This window comes from Vicugna pacos, chromosome 13 (genome assembly GCF_048564905.1).
Source record: "Vicugna pacos chromosome 13, VicPac4, whole genome shotgun sequence".
Lineage (NCBI taxonomy): Eukaryota > Metazoa > Chordata > Mammalia > Artiodactyla > Camelidae > Vicugna > Vicugna pacos.
This window is the reverse complement of record NC_132999.1, coordinates 45,060,802-45,079,064: the sequence shown is the minus strand read 5'-3', so window position 1 is coordinate 45,079,064 and position 18,263 is coordinate 45,060,802. Positions and strand designations below refer to the sequence as shown.

Here is an 18,263-nt window from a genome sequence, read left to right as displayed (position 1 = left end):
TAGAAGACTGGATGTGTGGGTCGAGAGAAATGACTCTCAGGTTTTGACTGGGGTGCGCCAAAGAGCAAGAATGCCAAAGGAAAAGATGAAAACCCACTTTGAGACGAGACGGGTTTGAGGCGCCGGTGGGCCGGCCACTCATGGATACAGGAAACGAGAGGTGGTTCCAGCCCCCTCCCTCGGCCCTGAAAAGATGCATGGAGATGGCACGCAAGGGAAGAGCAGGAGGTGGGTTCTCCTTCCTCTTGGATTTATCAGCAGCAGCTGCAGGAAGGGCGTGGGGGAACGCGAGACAAAGAGCGCGCGGCACTGCCTACGTCCAGGCGGCCCCTTTAAGAAGCGCGCCCCCAGTTTCTAGCCCGCCTTGTATGCAAATTTGGCGGCGAGGCGGGAGCGCGCAGCTGATACCCGGGGACTGGGCTGCGGCGGTTAGTCCTCTCCCGGCCGCCGTCGCCTCCGACATATTGCCCGCAGGAGCCGCGGCGGCGAAGCGGAGAGCGCCGGGGGGTGGAGATGGGTGAGCGGCGCGGGTCCGGCTCGGCCCGGGAACGGGCGGGCTCGGGGGTTAGGATGGCTGAGCTGCTAATTGCTCCCCCATGCGGACAGGATCCCGGCGAGGTGGGGGGAGGGGATATGGGTACAGAGGGACCCCGCCCCCTCCTGTCGCTTGCGGGTGGGGCGTCTGTTGTGGGGGCGGGACGTTGGAGCGGCGGGCGGGGCATTTAAAATGGAGAGGCACCTGGGGGCTTTGGTGAGGACCCACTCAGAGGACTAGAGTGGGGCGGGGCTTAGAGGTGGACGGGGCGTTAGTGCTAAGGGCGGAGTTCCTGGGCTGTAGGCCCTGGTGCGCGGGCGAACTTTCAGGACTGTAGCGGCTTTGTACTGGGGGAGGTGGGGCGGGAAGGAGACCTTCCAGTCTAAGGGAGCCCACTCGAGCCAGGCTTCTGGGCAGAGCGCTTTTATTGGCTTGTGGGCGGGTTTTCTGGGGTGACAGTTGTGTGTAGGCGGGGCTTCTGGGCTGAGGGGCTTTATGTGGGAGCAGAACTTCTAAAGAGAGGAGAGTAGGTGTGGGCAGAGCATTTGGGCTGAGGATGCCTGTGTGGGGTTTTCGAAGCCAGGTACAGTGGTGCGTGAACAGAGCTTCAGGGCTGAGGGCTAGTTAGGGGAAGAGTTCCTGGATAAGAACTTTTTGGAGATGTGTGGGGAAAGCTTCCAGGCTGAGAAGCTAGAGCAAGGGATGTGTGTGTGGAGGCTGCTGTGCTGCCCTGAGGAGAGATGAACAAGGCTTTGACTTTGACTGGGACTAGGGTGGTGTTTAGGACCTTTGTGCAAGGTGGTGCCTGGGAGCGTGGGCTAGACTGCTAAGCTTAGAGAAAGAGGTTGTGGGTCCAAGTTTTGAGTCCACAGCCACAGCATTCTCCCAGAGCCCACATCCTTGATCCTGGGCTCAGGCCCTGAGTCCTGACCTTGAGAACCCAGGATACTCATTGAGCTGGTTCTTGGATCCTAGAGGAAAACACTTCAAGGGCACCCAGAGTTGTAAGCCTACAGAGACTTCTAGTATCTGAATGGAGCAGTGTACACCAGTGCTAAGAGCACAGGACCCAGGCCCCCAAACTACCTATGACACAATATAAACCAAGTTTCCTAATCTATGGAAAACCTACCTTGTGGAGTTCACTCCCTCATCAACATGTACTTTGTTGGGCACTTACTTTATGCTGGACACTGCTGTAGGGGGAGAGGATAAACAATGAAAAAGAAGATCAAGATACTGACCTCACTGGCCTTTCATTCTAGTGGGAAAGATAGACAAAAAATATGTTAACAAATGAACAAGATGAAGAGTGAATTGTGGGAAAAAATAGAAATAAGATAGTTATAAGGGCAGATACTTCAAAAATGGCAATCAGGGAGGGGCCCTCCAGAAGGTACAGCAAGTGCAAAAGGTAGCAACAAGCTTGGTTTTCCCAAGGAGACAAAAAGCCAGGCTGGCTGAAACATGGGGGTGAGGCAGAGAATGGTAGGAGATGCGTTTGAAGAGGTACACAGGGGCCAGATTGTGGGTCTCTGTGACTGAGTGATAAAATGAGACACCAGGTAGCCAGTGTCATTACTGTCATCCTTGATACATGCCCTCTAGCTTGAGGATCTATCTTATGTTGAGCCCCACAGGAGGACGAAGAGGTCCCAACAGGACATCCTACTGTCGAAATCCACTCTGTGAGCCAGGATCATCTGGGGGCTCTGGTGGGGGCCACACTTCCAGTGCATCTGTCACCAGTGTCCGTTCCCGCACCAGGTAAATTACTTTCTGTCTGTTGCCCCTCACTGTGGGCTCACAGGAAGTGTGGACAAAGCTCTCCGCCCAAACCTTGGGCTCTAGGATGTGATACCCCGGATGCCAGATGGGGGCTTAAAGGGCAGGGAGCAGCAGGAAAGCCTCAGAGGTTGGTCACTGGGACAGATGAAATGGGACATAGTGTAATAAGCCCAAAGGCTTGGATTCCAGTTACAGTTCTGCCCCTGATTTGCTGGTGACTTGGACAAGTTATCTCTCCTCTCTGGGCTTCCTTTTCCTCATCTGTAAAATGGACCTAATAATCCTTTTCTTCCTGGGGAATGTTGGCAAGCCTGAATAAGATTAGGGATAGGAAAGGGCTCTGTCAGCTTCTTTACCTCACAGGCAGGATTAGGAGGACTTCATCCTTTCCCTGAGCTGCTTTTCTGATCCTCCCCTGCAGTACTTTGCCCCAGAAGCCCTTCTTAGTAGGGTTCTCAGGTCAGCTCCTCATGTTTGTTCCTTCCCCCACTCCAGGAGCAGTTCTGGAACGGGCCTCTCCAGCCCCCCACTGGCGACCCAGACAGTCGTGCCCCTCCAACACTGCAAGATCCCCGAGCTGCCAGTCCAGGCCAGCATTCTGTTTGAGTTGCAGCTCTTCTTCTGCCAGCTCATAGCTCTCTTCGTCCACTACATCAACATCTACAAGACAGTGTGGTGGTACCCGCCCTCCCACCCACCCTCCCACACCTCCCTGGTAGGTGCCTAACCAGGATCCACTGTGTGTGGGGTGTGTGTGTGTGTGTGTGTGTGTGAGACGTTTGGCTTCAGTTTAGCATAGCTTCCCAAGTACCCTGTATACTTGGCCTCGTGCTGGGCATGGGAGGCATAGAAAGGAACAGGAAACTGATGATTCCTGAACACTCACCCCTAATGTGCTCAGCACCATGCTATTCATCATAAGGGTGGCAGAAATGAATCTGACACAGATTTTGTCTAAAGGAGTGCAGAGTCTTAAGTCCTGTGGGGGAGGTGAGCCACAGGCATATGTGATCGTTTCAAGGAGTGAAAAGAGCTCTGTGCAGGAGAGGTGCAGGGACAGGGGCATGGGTGATCAGAGCAAGAGGGCTCACACACCACTCTCTTATCTCCAGGGACTGTCCCACCTCCCTCCTCTGGGTCCTGTTCTACTCCTCTAGGTATTTTCCTGGTCTGACTCAGCTGGAGGCCTATGAAGGTCAGAGAGTGGGGACAGTCCCTATGAAAAGGACTGGGCAGGGGGAGGTGGGGATGCAAAAAGGCTGTACATGGGCAGGGGGCCCACGTGACCCCCAGCCTCTGCCCCCTGACAGAATTTCCACCTGATCGACTTCAACTTGCTGATGGTGACCACCATTGTTCTGGGCCGCCGCTTCATTGGGTCCATCGTGAAGGAGGTGATTGGGTCCCAGAGGCTGGCCCGGGGACTTTGGGGCTCCCCTTTCCCCAGGGGTGGGGTGCCAAGGAGACAGGCCCAGCCCTTCAACCCTGAGGCATTTCCTTGGGGCTCCCTTCAAACTTGGTTAAAGAACATTACTCACATCCCATCAGCTCTTGGAGTTTACTGGGCATCGAGGGAAAGGATTCGCCTTGTCAGGTTCTGCCCAGCCTGCTGCCCCACGCTTCCCCCGGGTGGGATCATAGGCCATGCTGGGTGGGATTTGGTCACAGCCCTCGTGGCCTCCATCCAAGGCCCCATCCCGTCCTATCTCGCCCTGACCCAGGCTTCTCAGAGGGGGAAGGTCTCCCTCTTTCGCTCCATCCTGCTGTTCCTCACCCGCTTCACCGTTCTCACGGCAACAGGCTGGAGTCTGTGCCGCTCCCTCATCCACCTCTTCAGGACCTACTCCTTCCTGAACCTCCTGTTCCTCTGCTATCCGTGAGTACCCCTCACTTCACCCCTCACTGCCTAGTACCTGCTCCTGACCTCTGCCCTGAGTGTGGCTGGGTCACCAGGCCCCCATACCCAGAAGACTCACTGGCAGGCAGCAGCAGTACCCCTCTCACATTGTCTGACAGCATTGTCCTGAGATCAGGGTGATTAGCCTTTTGCAGGAGCAGAAACTGAGATGGCAGGCGTAATCTCCCCAAGGTGCCACCGACGGGGAGGTCAGAATGGGATTCAGATCTGAGTGTATATCCCACAGTTCCTAACAGGGATGCACGGGCTTTGTCTCCCTCTCTCTTCCTTTCCTCTCTCTCTGGTTCTTTCTCTGTCTCTTTGTGTATCTTAGTGTTTATGTAATTCTCGGGGCCTGCCCCGGCTTTGTGTGCGTGCTAGCACCTGCGTGTTTGCATGTTTCTGTGTGAGTGTGTGCGCATGCATGTCTGTCTGTGTGTCTGCTTTGCTCACTCACCACCCTCATCTTGCCACAACCGAGACTGTTGAGGATGGAGAGAGAGTGTCTGGGAAGCTCCCAAGCCTGCCCCTTTCTGGCCTAGAACTGGGGAGAGCTTTGGCAAGATATGCACTCTGGCTGTTCCTGGGGCAGGCTCCTGGCTGCCTAGGCATTAACAGGCATCTCCCAACCCTTAGGCTTTCTGGGTCATGAACTTCTTCAGGCTGGGCCAGTTCTGTTCCCTGGGAAGCTTCAGAGCTGGACACTCCTCTGTCTCTACCCTGCATGACCCAAAGGGCACTGTCATGGGAGGAGCCCTATCACACCTGATTTGGTTAGAACTAGTTGTTAATTATGAGTGATACTGCATCATGTAAAAATACTAAGCTTACAAAAGCTTTTAGCATAGAAATGAAATTCCCACACCATCTCAGTCCTCCAGAAAACCTTTATTTGCAGCATGTCCCTCCAAAATTTTTCACATAGTCATACAACTTGGATATTTTTCCATGGCAATATTTATGGGTCTGCCTCATTTTTTTTTAATGGCCTCATAATATTTCCATTGTATGGACTTTCGCAGTGTGCTTGTCTTCTATTGGTGGACTTTTGAGTTGTTCTAGTTTTTCCCTGTTGGAAGCAATGAGGCAGAGAACATTCTTTTGCATACATCTTTGCACACTTGTCCAATATTTCTGTAAAACAGATTAGAATTACTGTACCAAAAGATACGTTTTACATTTTTAATAAATGTTAACAAATAGCCCTTTAAGATTGTACTGGTTAGAAATGTTAACAGTTGCCTTTATTTGACACTTTCTGGTTACTACTCAGACATCACCCAGTGTTCTTATTTTGCTTTATTTTATATTGTTTAATTTAAAACTTTTTATTAATGTAAGATAAATATATCAGAAAAAATCAAATCTAGTAGAGCTAAAAAGCTTATGATGAAAAGTTTAGTCCCATTTTTCAAAAGCAACCTCTTTCACTGTTTCTAGTTTTCAGTGGTTTTTTTTTGAGTAAACTCCATAATTCTAGTATCCTGTCCTTTTGTTTATTCCTTTAAAAATGTTATTGATTGATTTTATATTTGGGTAATAGGTTTATATCATTAAACTTGAAAAATGTATTAAAGAATGTAGCATGAAAGTCTCCCCTTCACTCTTGTCTCCCAGCTACCTAGTTTCCCTTCCAAGAGGTAACCACCACTGTTTCTGGTTTCTTATATATCCTGGAAATGAATGTCCTGTTCATATACAAGCATACCACATACATACATACACATACACAGGTACAGTACCCTTAATGACAGATGAAGATTTAGTTCACCTTCCATCCATACTGTTCTTAATATTTGATAACTGTTATTATTTTTAGTTTTCTGTTGGTTATCTTTTTCAATAATATGAATATGACTGTATTTTTTTATTCCATCAACAATAGTCAGTTCTTATCATTTTTATATAAAACCATAATATTAGGAGCCCTACCCATCCACTTTTCAAAATTATTCTTCTCACTTCCTGGCAACTGTGCTCTTACTTTAATATTGTCATACTTGACATTCACGTTATCCTAAATAGCCAAATTGAAGTCTTCTGTTCTTTGTCTAAGGCTAGTTCTAAAAATTAAAAACCAGTAAGTGTCCTTGATATTATCATGAGTATGAAAACATTCACTACAGGACCAAGTAGTGTGCATAGATGACATCCCTTCTCTGTAGTTACTGAGTTATAATCTTGGGTCTCTTAAAAAAAGTATGTTCCTAGTGTCCAGGTTAAATGATTTCTCTTTTCTTACATTCCATCAGTTGTTTAAAATCATGCCACATTTTAGTTTGCTTCATATTTAGATTGTAACTCTCTTATATAGCTTTTTATTTTTCTCAGAGTTTCTAATTGCCTTTCTTTTTTCTTGTTGACAAAAGAATGATGGTTATGATAAATCACAGAGAAAAAAAATGTGACAATGAGTGTGTATATGTCCATGAATGACTGAAAAATTGTGCTGAACACTGGAATTTGACACAACATTGTAAAATGATTATAAATCAATAAAAAATGTTAAAAAAAAAAAAAAAAGAATGATGGGCCTTCAACATATCTTCAAGTTTATCCAGCTTCTCAATCATGCTACCTGTTGCCTGGAGTCCATTTTTCCCCCAAAGACATCCCTCCTGGAGCCCTCCATCCTCCTGCTCCAGTCTGGAGTGGTTGCTCTTCAGGCCTGCTGTACAGCTCTCAGCCTGGGACTTCCCTTCGCTGCCCTCCTGGGTTGGATCCTCTGTTTTCTGGATCCCATGTCTTCCTCTTTCTTGGTTTTCTTCCTTATTTTGCTGGAGTGCATTATCAGGTAATTTCCTTAACAAGTGGTATGTGGGAAGTATATATATTCTGAGTCCTTGCATATCTAAAAATGTCTTTATTCTGCCCTCATACTTGATTGATGGTTTGGCCAAATGTAGATTTCTAAGTTCAGATTCATATTCTGTCAGAATTTTGAAGATAGTGCTCTATTGTCTCTGGCATCCAGTGTTTCTAATGAGAAGTCTGATACTAGTTTGATTCCAGTTACTTTGTAGATGACTTGTTTTTTCCTTTTGAAAGCTCTTAGGGGTATTCTATTTATTTTTTGATTGTTTGAAATTTCACAGGATGTGTCTGATGTGGAACTTTTGTCATTCATCTTATCAGTACTCTAGGACCTTTTTAACCTGGAGATTTGGGTATTTCTGCAGGTCAGGGAAAGTTTCTTCTATTATTTCTTTGGTAATATCTTCCCCTCCATTTTTCCTGGTCTCTTTGGGACTTCTCATCAGATGGTAGACCTCATAGATTGGTCATCTGTTTCTCTTGTATTTTCACTCATAATTTTCATCTGTCTCCCTTTCTCCTTCTCACTCCCTCCCTCCCCTCTTTCTTTCTCTCTCACTCTTTCTTTCTCTCCTCTCTCTTTTTTCTTTGCCTTTAGGGTGATTATCTCAACTTTATCTTCCAGGTTTTTTATTGAGTTTTTTTCAGCAATCATATTTTTCATCTGTAAGGGCTCTTTCTTATTTTCTGATTATTCTTTTCTCATAACATTCTATTCTTGTTTTAAAAATCTCTTATGTTCCCTCAATTTTGTCATTCCACTGGGGTCAATTTTTCTGTTTCATCCTGCTAGTTTTATAAGTGTAGTTAGTTTCTTTGGTTGTCTGTTTACATTTAAGAGTGAAGGCCTGAGTGACTTGAAGTACATTTTCTCTCCCTCTGCTATTGTGTACATGAGTGGAAGGTTTGACTGGGAATTCTAAGTACATGAGCAGGGCACACTGGTAGACTTTGCTTTAGGATAAATGAATGAGGTGCTAGTTGTCAGGCTGTGCGCCCCCAGAGACCAGAAAGGGGAGGGGTGGGTATTATTCTAGGATGCCCCCATTAGAGACCTCAGTTTTCCTCAGTTTATTCAGTTTCTTTCTTTTTTTAAATACCTTTATTATAGTATGATTCCTGTACAGTAAACTACACATATTTCAGATGTACAATTTGATGAATTTTATAGCTATATATTCAATTTCTTTAGAGTAGACTCCCTCAGGGCAGGCTGTGTCATGTTATGTAGGAGAATAAAGGGGGTGACTCATAAATAAATACAGATCTTTGTTTAATCCCATTTGTTCAGCCCTGCTTCTCACTTCTACCCTCTATCAAACGTGCCCACTTCAAGCCAGCCTCTCTTGGGTCACTCTGGGCAGATAAGCTCCCACCCCCAGTACAGCCCTCTCATGGCACATTCTAGGCCAACACTGTCCAGTTTGGTAACTTTTAACTGCCTGTTGTCATTAAACATTTGAAATAAACTAATTTGAATTGAAATGTGCTTTTAGTGTAAGATGTACACCAGATTCTAAGACTTAGTAGAAAAAAAGTAAGTAACACATCTCATTCATAAATATTGTATGTTGAAATAATATTTTGCATATACTGGGTTAAGTAAAATAGAATATTAAAATTAATTTTTTAAATGTGGCTACTAGAAAATTTTGAATTACATTTGTGGCTCTCTGTTTCTGCTGGACAGCACTGCTCTAAATGATGACTTCCTTCCTCATCTGTCAGCATGTTTCCATCTGCTGTCTGAATTTGTCAAAATCACTTACGTGCTAATAACCCCCATTGTTTTTGCTCACACGGATTTATTTTCTACTTTTGTCTATTTATTTTCTACTTTGGTACTGTCATGTCTTGGGTGGAGAGGCTGAAAGGGAATCTGCCATCTTGCCTGTGAAGCTGTTTCTAACGTGTGACCTGTCAGAGCAGCCACTTGGTGTTACCAAATAATTTAATTGTATCTGAAGTCCTTAGAGGCAAAACCAGGGAGATTCTTAACTATTTGTCCTTAATTTGGGTCTGAAGCCATTGTATGTTCATATAGGTGCCCCACCCCCTCATTCCCACCGAGTATCCTGAAGAGTGTTTTGGGAATCCCATTTTAGTGTTCTTTTCTGTCCCACAGAATCCTGGCTTCTTTCTTTTCTAAACAATACAATTTCTAAAATTGTGTTGATCTTCTACTCTGAAACCATGCTGGGCATTGTTGCAAAGATTAAAAGAGAGTATTTATAAAAAACAAAAACAAAAACAAAAAACACTAGCATAATGCCTGGCTGAGTATAGAGAATCAATACATGCTATGCAACTCAAGACAGGTTAAGGAAACTGAGGCTCATAGAGATTATATAACTTGCCTTACATCACAACGCTAGGAAGTGACAGAGCTGGGATTTTAATCCTGGCTCATTTAACCCCAGAGGTTATGCTCCTGACCAGAATTCTTTTAAGTTATCTTCCTTTAACCCTATCCCAGGGAGAGTAGTAGCATTCCCATTTTATAGACCAGAAAGCAAAAACCCAAAAAGGTTAAATGCCCAAGATCATTCATATATCCCTTCTTGGAAGTTCAGAATAAAGGAAGGGAAAATTACTGTGGATAAAGAAACATAGCCTTCTCATTGGCTCTAGCTCCTGGCAGCAGCCCAGGGACCCTTCAGGGGCTGTGTCTGAAGACCTGGGGAAATTGAGAGGCCCCAAGCTAAAAACAAGGAATGCCTATAAAGAGCACCTATTAGGAAGTTCCATGTACTGTGCTGGACACTTATCCACTTTAATTATCTACTCTTCTGGGCTATGGGTCTGCCTAGTTTTCTCCTCAAACAATACCAGCCACACATTCCATCCCTTGACTAATTAGCTCCAGGTGTAACCTAAAGGGTCAGGGGAGGAGGTTCTACTGTTCAAGGGCCCATTTCAGTGCCTGGCACATAATAAACACACAGTAAACATTATTCCTGAACTGTCCTCCTTTGCAAACTAAAGAACTGCCTCTAATATATATATACCCATGACAACTGCTTTGTCTTTTTTGTGATAGCATACACATTTTTAATTAACGAATTACTCATAGTATATGTTGAGTGTCTGTCTTGATCCCTGGTATGAGACAGTCCTGGATTTGAATCCCAACTCTATTACTTCCTTACTAACTGTGTGACGTTTCAGAATCTGCTTCACCTCTCTGAGCCACAGCTTCCTCAGCTGAAAAGGGCACAAAATAACAGTACCTAATGCAGAGTTAGGAGAAACATAAGAAGAGAATGCGTGTAAAGCACTTAGCATGGAACACAGGTTATGCCCAGTGAATGTGGGCTGTTATGATGACTGCTGGTCAGCAACAGACCGTGAGGGCAGGGACTCATCTGCTTCCTACTGTGCCTCTGCTGCTCGGTACCATGCTTGGCCCGAACTCAGTGCTAACATGTATTGAATGACTGACCATTGGCTGGGAGGCTGGATGGTGAAGTCTCCCCTCTTAGCAGCCAGGAGAGCTAAAGCCCAGGCGGGAAAGAAGATTCTCTCCGTGGCTGAGGGTTGGCATCCTGGCCCGTGAGCAGGCCTGTTCTCACCACTCTCTTCCCCAGCAGGTTTGGGATGTACATTCCGTTCCTGCAGCTGAACTGTGACCTCCGCAAGACAAACCTCTTCAGCCACATGGCCTCCATGGGTCCCCGGGAGGCGGTCAGTGGCCTGGCACGGAGCCGGGACTACCTGCTGACGCTGCGGGAGACGTGGAAGCAGCACACGCGGCAGCTGTATGGCCCGGAAGCCATGCCCACCCATGCCTGCTGCCTGTCGCCCAGCCTCATCCGCAGCGAGGTGGAGTTCCTCAAGATGGACTTCAACTGGCGTATGAAGGAGGTGCTGGTCAGCTCCATGCTGAGTGCCTATTACGTGGCCTTTGTGCCTGTGTGGTTTGTGAAGGTGAGTAGCTTAACCCTGGGAGGGAAGGGGCCTGCCCGAGGCCTCACCCTGCTGCCCAGCCCACAGGAGCCCTCCTGCTTACATAAGTAACTGCTGCTTTTGAGGAGATTCCCATCTGTTGTCCTGAGGGCCAGAGTGACTACTGCCTCCATTTTCAAGTGGAAAAAACTAGGCTTGGTGCACGGACATGTCCTGCACAAGGTCACCCAGCCAGTGAGGGGGCCATGGCATTGTTGTTCATAATACTGGATAACAAAAAGCGGTGACTTTGTATTTCAGCATGGCTGTTTTGGCACAGGCACGTCACAACATCCTGCTTTATCATTAAGTGTGAGAGCCAGGATTCATCCAGAGCCGAGTGGCTCCAAAAGCCTGTGCTCTCTCTCTGGCTTGCGTGGCCATCTGGGAAGGAACCTCCCCCAGCTGACAGGAGGATTGACACATTTCTCTGAGGATGGGCTGCACTGAATGGTCTGGGATTGAGAGGACTTCCTGTCTGTTAGGCACCAACAGTGTGCTGGAACTTTCATGATTATTCTAATCCTCCTCATGCCCATCAGAGGTGGTTACTCTTCTCATGTGACAGATGAGGGAACTGGAGCACAAGCAAGTGAAGCGACTTGCCCAAGGTCTCCTGGCGAATAAGCTGCAGAGCCAAGATGTGAGCTAATTTCTTTTGGACCGCAGAGTCTGTCCTCTGGCTCAGCGTAATAGGCAGGGGGGAGCAGTTTTTCTTTGTAGAAAACTGAGTATTGGGCACAGGATTTAAACCCATCATGGAGCCTTCTTTGTTAGGTGTTTGATCCTTGACGTCAGGCTACCCCGAGGTCTTTCTGGGGCTGTCCTGGTCTCCAAGGCAGAGAGAATCAGGGAAGGGGGAGGGAGTGAGACTCTTAGGGGTGGCTCAGGCCTTACCCACCTCCCACTGCCCCCAGAACACACATTACTATGACAAGCGCTGGTCCTGCGAGCTCTTCCTGCTGGTGTCCATCAGCACCTCGGTGATCCTCATGCAGCACCTGCTGCCTGCCAGCTACTGCGACCTGCTGCACAAGGCAGCGGCCCATCTGGGCTGCTGGCAGAAGGTGGACCCAGCGCTGTGCTCCAACGTGCTGCAGCACCCGTGAGTCATCCCGCCCTTCTCGGCTTAACCCCAGCCCCCCGGTCAGTGTCTGCAGTCACTTGCCTCCCTGCTCATCACTCATTCACTCAGCCTGCAAAGAGTTCTTGAGCCTGTCTCGTGCGCTAGGCCTCATGGCCAGAGTGGAGGATGGCAGGGCTTGAGAAGGACGTATCCCCTGTCCTTGGGTAACTTGCAGTGTCCTGGAGATGGAGGGGGTTGCAGGCAGTAAATTCATAGACTCGTTGACTTTCTCATTCACTGACTTATTTACTCATTGACTGATTTGCTCACACATTCATTCATTTCTTCCCTCCTTCTGCTCACTCATCCATTCAGCCGTTGAGTCCTCCATTCTTTCAGCAGATATTTACTCCTGCCTGATTTACTCCAGGCCTGGTGCTGTGTATTGGACTTTGACCTACAGGCAGAGGGGAGCTATGGAGGGTTCTGAACAGTGGAGGAACCTCTTCCAAGGTGCACCTTAGAAATATCAGTCTGGTAACGATGACAAACCCTGGCCAGGGAAGAAAAACCAGAGGGAGGAAATGGCTGAGACAAGACCCCTGAGTTTGCAGTCTAGTAGGGGTAACAGCCACGTAAATGAAGAGTGAGATGAGTGGGGCAAAGGAGGCCCAACTGTGGGATGGCACTGCACCCCAAGCAGAGGCCGAAGTCACCCTGCTCAGAGGCCTGAGATGCTGTCTTCTCCTCAGCCGGGCCCAGCCTTCCTGGTGCCTCGTGTTTCTGTAGCTCTTCGTCACAGGATTTGATTTTCCTGCCTGTATTCCCCCAGTCGACCAGAAGGTCCTCAAGGCTGGGATCGCCTCTGAATCACATCTGAGTCTTGGGCCCAGCACAAGGCCTGGCAGAGGAGAGGCCCCTAGGACAGGTTTGTAGAGGTAGGCCCGCAGAGAGGCAAAGGGTGGCCACAGAGGCCAAACCTCCTGGTGTTGGCCCTCTCTGCCAGTCAGGGTCCTACTCAGGCTCTGTCCGGGTGGTCCAGAAAGGGGCTAGGTATTGCCGAATGGTCCGAAGTGGGGCTTGGCTTAGCCTTGGGCTCTGAGAAGAAGAGGGAGTAGAAAGATAGTACATGAATGAATATGAAGATAAACCTGTCCATGGTTCACCGTGGTCCACAGATAAGATCCAGGCTCCTTCACATGGCTTCCCATGATGAACTGGGTCCTGCCAGCCTTTTCTGCCTCATCTCTTCCCATGCCCCAGCTCATACTCTGCTCTAACCAGACCCAGCCTGTTCAGACTCTCAAATTCTGTTTGTACTTTTATATCCAGGCTTTTACATACGATGCATGTTTTGCCTGGAATGCCCGTTCCAGCTTTCTATTCTGGTTTAATTTCTATTCATCCTTTAGCACTTTGCTTCCTCCAGGAACACTTTCCTGACCACCCAGGATAGGTTCAGTGTCCCTGCCCTGTGCTCCCACAACCCTGCCATACCATGATCATTGCACCTAAAACTTTCTGCTGTTTGCTTAGTTACTCGCCTGTCATTCCAGGACTAAAGCTCCTGGAGGTCAGGGTCCTTGGCTGTCAAACAGCCATCTCCTCCTCACTCCTGGCAAAATGCCTGGCTTATGATAGGTCCACAGCAAATTTTTCTTGGGTGTTTTTTGTGTATGTAGTGTTTTTTTGCAGGTAAAATTTACATACTGTGAAATGCACAAATCTTAAAAGTGTACAATTCTTTGATAAAGGCATAGCATGCATATAACCCATCCCCCATCAAGGTACAGAACATTTCCAGCTCCTCAGGAAATTTCCTCACGGCCCTTCCCAATGACCCCCCCTCCCCAAGCAAGCATCCTTTCAGTTCCTTTCACCCTACATTAGTTTTGCCTATTCCAACAACTTCGTGTAAATTAAAATCATACAGTAGATATTAGGGTCCAGCTTCTTTCATTTAGCACATTATCTGTGAGGTTCATCTGTGTTGTTGCATATGATCTGGTAACTGTCTTTTAAATGAAGGAATCAACAGGGCAGGAGCATGGGATTGAGGTTCCTGCAGACAGTGGGTCTCAATTCACTGGCCCAGGACCTTTGGGAGTTTTTGGGAGATCTTGCAGAACATTGGAAGAAATGTCACAGGTCCCATAATCTTATTCACAGGCTCACTGGGGCCCCCCTGTGCCAGGCCTTGTGGTGTGTTCCGAGGACACCAAAATGAATTGGATGCCATCCCTTCCCTCCAGCGCTCCCAGATTAGTGAGGGGTACAGGGAAGTGAATAAGTGACAAAACACTGGGGAAAATGGACCAGTAGCAGGAGATTCAGGAAGCATTCAAAGGATGCTGAACTCCATGGGGAGTTTGAGAAAGGCTTTGTGGAGGATCTTGGATTTTGAAAGATGACAAAGAGCCGAGGAAGGAAAGGCATCAGGAAGGGCAGTCCAACTGGAAGGAACAACCTATGCAGAGATAAGAGCAGTAAGGTGTGCTGGAGGAACTAGAGACAGTTCTGGAGCAGGAAATTGCAGTGGAAGTTCTAGAAGGCCACACAGGGCTTCTGAGGCCATGCCAAATTCTTGGGGACTTGACTCCAAGGGCACTGGAAAGCCTTAAAGGGTTTTGAGGAGAGAATAGTTAGGCTCAGTGTGGTGTTTTACAAAGACCCCTCAGGCCGCTGTATGGTAGACTGCTTGGACGCTCGAGGTGAGACTGATTGGAGGCTGATGAAGAAAATGACCCCAGGGAGGCATAAAGGTTTTCTTGGAATCCCTCAGGGACGTGAATGTAGGTCCTAAACCTTCTGACTCCCAGTGCAGGAATTTCTTCTGATTCTTATCCCATTTCACAGCAGAGGCAACTGAGACCCAGAAAAGGAAAGTCACTGTATCTAAGTGATAGAAATGGGAATAGATCCCTGGTGGTGACCCTGTGCCCAGTCTTCTAGTATCCCCTTATGTGGGGGAGCTGGGCATAAGGGGTTCTGTTGGGCTGTGCCTCCAGGTGGACTGAAGAATGCATGTGGCCACAGGGCGTGCTGGTGAAGCACAGCAAGAACGTCTACAAAGCAGTGGGCCACTACAATGTGGCCATCCCCTCTGATGTCTCCCACTTCCGGTTCCACGTGAGTCTCCTCCCCTGGGAAGGAGGGGTGGGGCCTGATCAGCTGAGCAGGAAGGTGACGTCTTAGCCAGGGAAGGCTATTTTCAGTATTTCCCAGATCCAAAAGAAGACAATGCACACGTGCAGCCCAAGGACAGCCATGCAGACGATCACTTCGTCATGGCAGCTCACTGTGTAACAGATCTTCCAAAACATTGGAGGGGGTGGGTGGAAAAGATGATATAATAAAAGGAGGGGTTCTTGGTGGTAAAAATATTTACAACCATTTTTTTTTGAAATGGTTAGATTTCTTGCATTGTTCAATTTTAGGTGGTTTTATTCTTTTTTTTTAATTTTTGTTTTTTGTGTTTTTTTTGGAGGAGTAGGGTAATTAGGTTTGTTTATTTATTTATTTTTTAATGGAGGTACTGGGGATTGAACCCAGGACCTTGTACGTGCTAACCACATGCTCTACCACTGAGCTATACCCTCCCCCAACCATCATTCCTTATTGTGTGCACTGTGGTAGGCACTTCCCACATACCTTCCCATTCTGTCTTCACCAGAACCTTGTATGTGAGAGGGATACCAGGGCAATCCCAGTTTTCAGGTACTGAAATTTGCTTAGATAGTTTAAATTGTTCCAAGGGTACCTTACTGGGAAACTTTGGAACTAGTGATAATGGCTCAGAAACTATGGAAAGAGCTGCTCAAAATCATCTAGGCTGGTCATCTCCATTTTATTTACTTATTTTACTGTCAAAATCATAAACTAAAGTTCAGTATAGAGGACCTTATTGGCGCTGCTCTGTTGAAAAGGGTTGGAACTCCCTTCACTTCCTGCTCACCCCTGCAACAGCCCCTAAAAGACCTCCTAGGAGCCCGGGGCTGTGAGGAGCACAGTCTGAGAAATCACTGATCTGGGCTGATCTCTTCATTTCCCAGTAGAGAGACCTGAGGTCTAGACAGGGAAGGGACTTGCCCAAAGGCCTGCAGCCTGTCAGGTACAGAGCTGAGCCTGGGGTGCTGGTCTCTTGGACTCTCCATTTCCCACCACTTCTCCTATCCTATAAATGGCTCTTGAGGTTTAAGTACCTTGGCCCCTGCAGAATCAGGATCCCTGGACATTGATCATTCTTTTAAACTGATCAGAACATTTTTCTTAGTCTCTACACTCTGCCTTGCCCTGTAAACACCAGGTAAGAGTGAAGTGTCTCCACGTCCCCTGGAAGCTTCTGGCCCAGCTGGGGATGCTGCACATAAAGCAGTGGGTGACTCGGGCTGCAGAGTCTACAGTAACTTTTTAAAGTCTTAAGATTCTACTTTGTTCAGGCCTGACTGTACCTGGGAGGATCGCGTAGAAAAAGGTGTTGATTTTCGACTAGAAGAAAATTTGAGAGGACAAGCAAGACCTCTCAAGAAAAGCTTCCTGGAGTAGGTAGAAGTTGTTCAGGATCTTAAACAACTTATGTGGGAAGCAGTAGCCTTGGCAGAAGGAACCCCACAAACAAAAGCAGAGAGGTGGCAAGGTCCATGCCCAACCCTGTGAAGTCTTCCTCCCCACCCAAGTCTCCATGGGACCCCGAGAGCTTGTGCCCTTTACTGGCCTACCCAGTACCCCCATCCATGAGGCAGGTTTCTGAAACATACTTTCCAGTCCATGCCTACTCTTTCCTGGGCAGTTCTTTTTCAGCAAACCCCTGCGGATTCTCAACATCCTTCTGCTGCTGGAGGGCGCTGTCATCGTCTACCAGCTCTACTCCTTAATGTCCTCTGAAAAGTGGCACCAGACCATCTCACTGGCGCTCATCCTCTTCAGCAACTACTACGCCTTCTTCAAGCTGCTCCGGGACCGCCTGGTATTGGGCAAAGCCTACTCGTACTCGGCCAACCCCCAGAGGGACCTAGACCACCGGTTCTCCTGAGCCCCAGGGCGACCCCAGGGACAGCATCCAGCCTTCAGCCAGGGGCTCCCTGGGAAGAGGCTGTTGGGGAGGGATGGGTGAGGGGCAAAACAAACAAACAAACAAAAACAGACAAAAAAATCCACCAGAGCTTTGTATTTTTGTTACATACTGTTTCTTTCTTTGATAATTGATGTGATTATGAGGAAAAAAAAGTCCTATTTTTATACTCCCAATAAGCCTGTGTCCTATATTTCTTTCTCCTCTTCTTGCCTGTCAAGCAAAGAGCAGAGGTGTGGGGTTCTGGGCCAGGAAGCCATATGTGTGGCTTCTGGGGCCCCTGCAAGCTCTGCCTTCTCCAGCAGAGAAGAGCTGAGGAGACACCGGAGGTCATGCAGCAGTGAGCTAGCTGAATGCTCATTGAACCAGAGGCTGCTCTATGTGTATTACAGGCCTTGCCTTGATCCACCTTTTATGACAACCCTAGGTGCTGTCACTCCTGTAGGTGAAAAACACGAGCTCAGGGAGCTATAGTGACTTGCCCAAGGTAACAAGGCTAGGAAGTGGTAGAGCTGGGCCCCAAAACCGTCTGAAAGATGACATTACTATCCTAGCGGAATGTGATGTCCTGATTCCCAGCAGGCAGTCACTGAGACCCTGCTCTGTGCCAGATGCCGTGGTAGATGGTGAAGATGCCAAGACTATGCTGGGATGGGTATAACAGTTACAAGGTCCAGAACAGCACAGGAGAGAATGTTGAATGCTCTCGGGACTTCTTGGAGGAGGGAATAGTCTGAGTTGTATCAGCCGCTTCCTAGGTGGACAAGTGGAGGTAAGGTGCTTCAAGCAGAGAAAATAAAGAGCATGGGAAATAGCACAGAGATTTGGAGTATTCTGGTGTACTTAAGGATGGTAAACAGAATCTTTCCTGGTGCAGGAAAGATGAGGTGGGCTGGAGCTGGAAAGGTCTGCAGGGGCTGGATCAGGGAGGACCAATGGTTCTGGGCTAGGGAGAGTGTGTGAGCAAGGCCAAGGGCTAGAATGGAAACAAAGCTGTTTGGAAGGCCACCGGCTCCTATGGAGCATAGGTTGGAGGGTTCAGGGGTTGGCAGGAGAGGAGACACAGTTATATATATAGTTAGACACTCTGTTCTAGTCTCTGCCTGTATTCCCTGAGCACTTGTTTGGCCACAAGTCACGCAGATGC

General features: G+C 47.8%; 1 protein-coding gene across 4 annotated transcripts; it reads left to right on the top strand.

Annotated features, from left to right (window-relative positions):
• Window positions 1-366: 366 nt before the first annotated feature.
• On the top strand, window positions 367-17,306 carry TMEM39B (transmembrane protein 39B). 4 transcript variants are annotated; one of them, XM_072974889.1, is made up of 10 exons: window positions 369-507; window positions 629-637; window positions 2,176-2,302; window positions 2,819-3,038; window positions 3,634-3,717; window positions 4,045-4,199; window positions 10,625-10,961; window positions 11,897-12,084; window positions 15,054-15,174; window positions 16,835-17,306. In XM_072974889.1, the coding sequence occupies exons 1-10, from the start codon at window positions 369-371 to the stop codon at window positions 17,075-17,077; spliced, it is 1,623 nt and encodes a 540-aa protein (XP_072830990.1). In that variant the 3' UTR covers window positions 17,078-17,306. The 4 variants fall into 4 exon arrangements, with proteins under 4 accessions (XP_006196980.1, XP_072830990.1, XP_015096276.1 ...); XM_015240790.3 differs by lacking the exon at window positions 629-637 and adding an exon at window positions 3,436-3,518 and having other exon boundaries at window positions 462-517; XM_006196918.4 differs by lacking the exon at window positions 629-637 and having other exon boundaries at window positions 367-517.
• The last annotated feature ends 957 nt before the right edge of the window (window positions 17,307-18,263 follow it).

Bases quoted from the DNA above. Each gene is read 5' to 3' on its own strand.
- TMEM39B (XM_072974889.1), top strand. From the start codon at position 369: ATGCAAATTTGGCGGCGAGGCGGGAGCGCGCAGCTGATACCCGGGGAC. The intron at 4,200-10,624 runs GTGAGTACCCCT...CTTCCCCAGCAG, and splicing joins CTCCTGTTCCTCTGCTATCC to GTTTGGGATGTACATTCCGT. The intron at 12,085-15,053 runs GTGAGTCATCCC...CTGTGCCTCCAG, and splicing joins TCCAACGTGCTGCAGCACCC to GTGGACTGAAGAATGCATGT.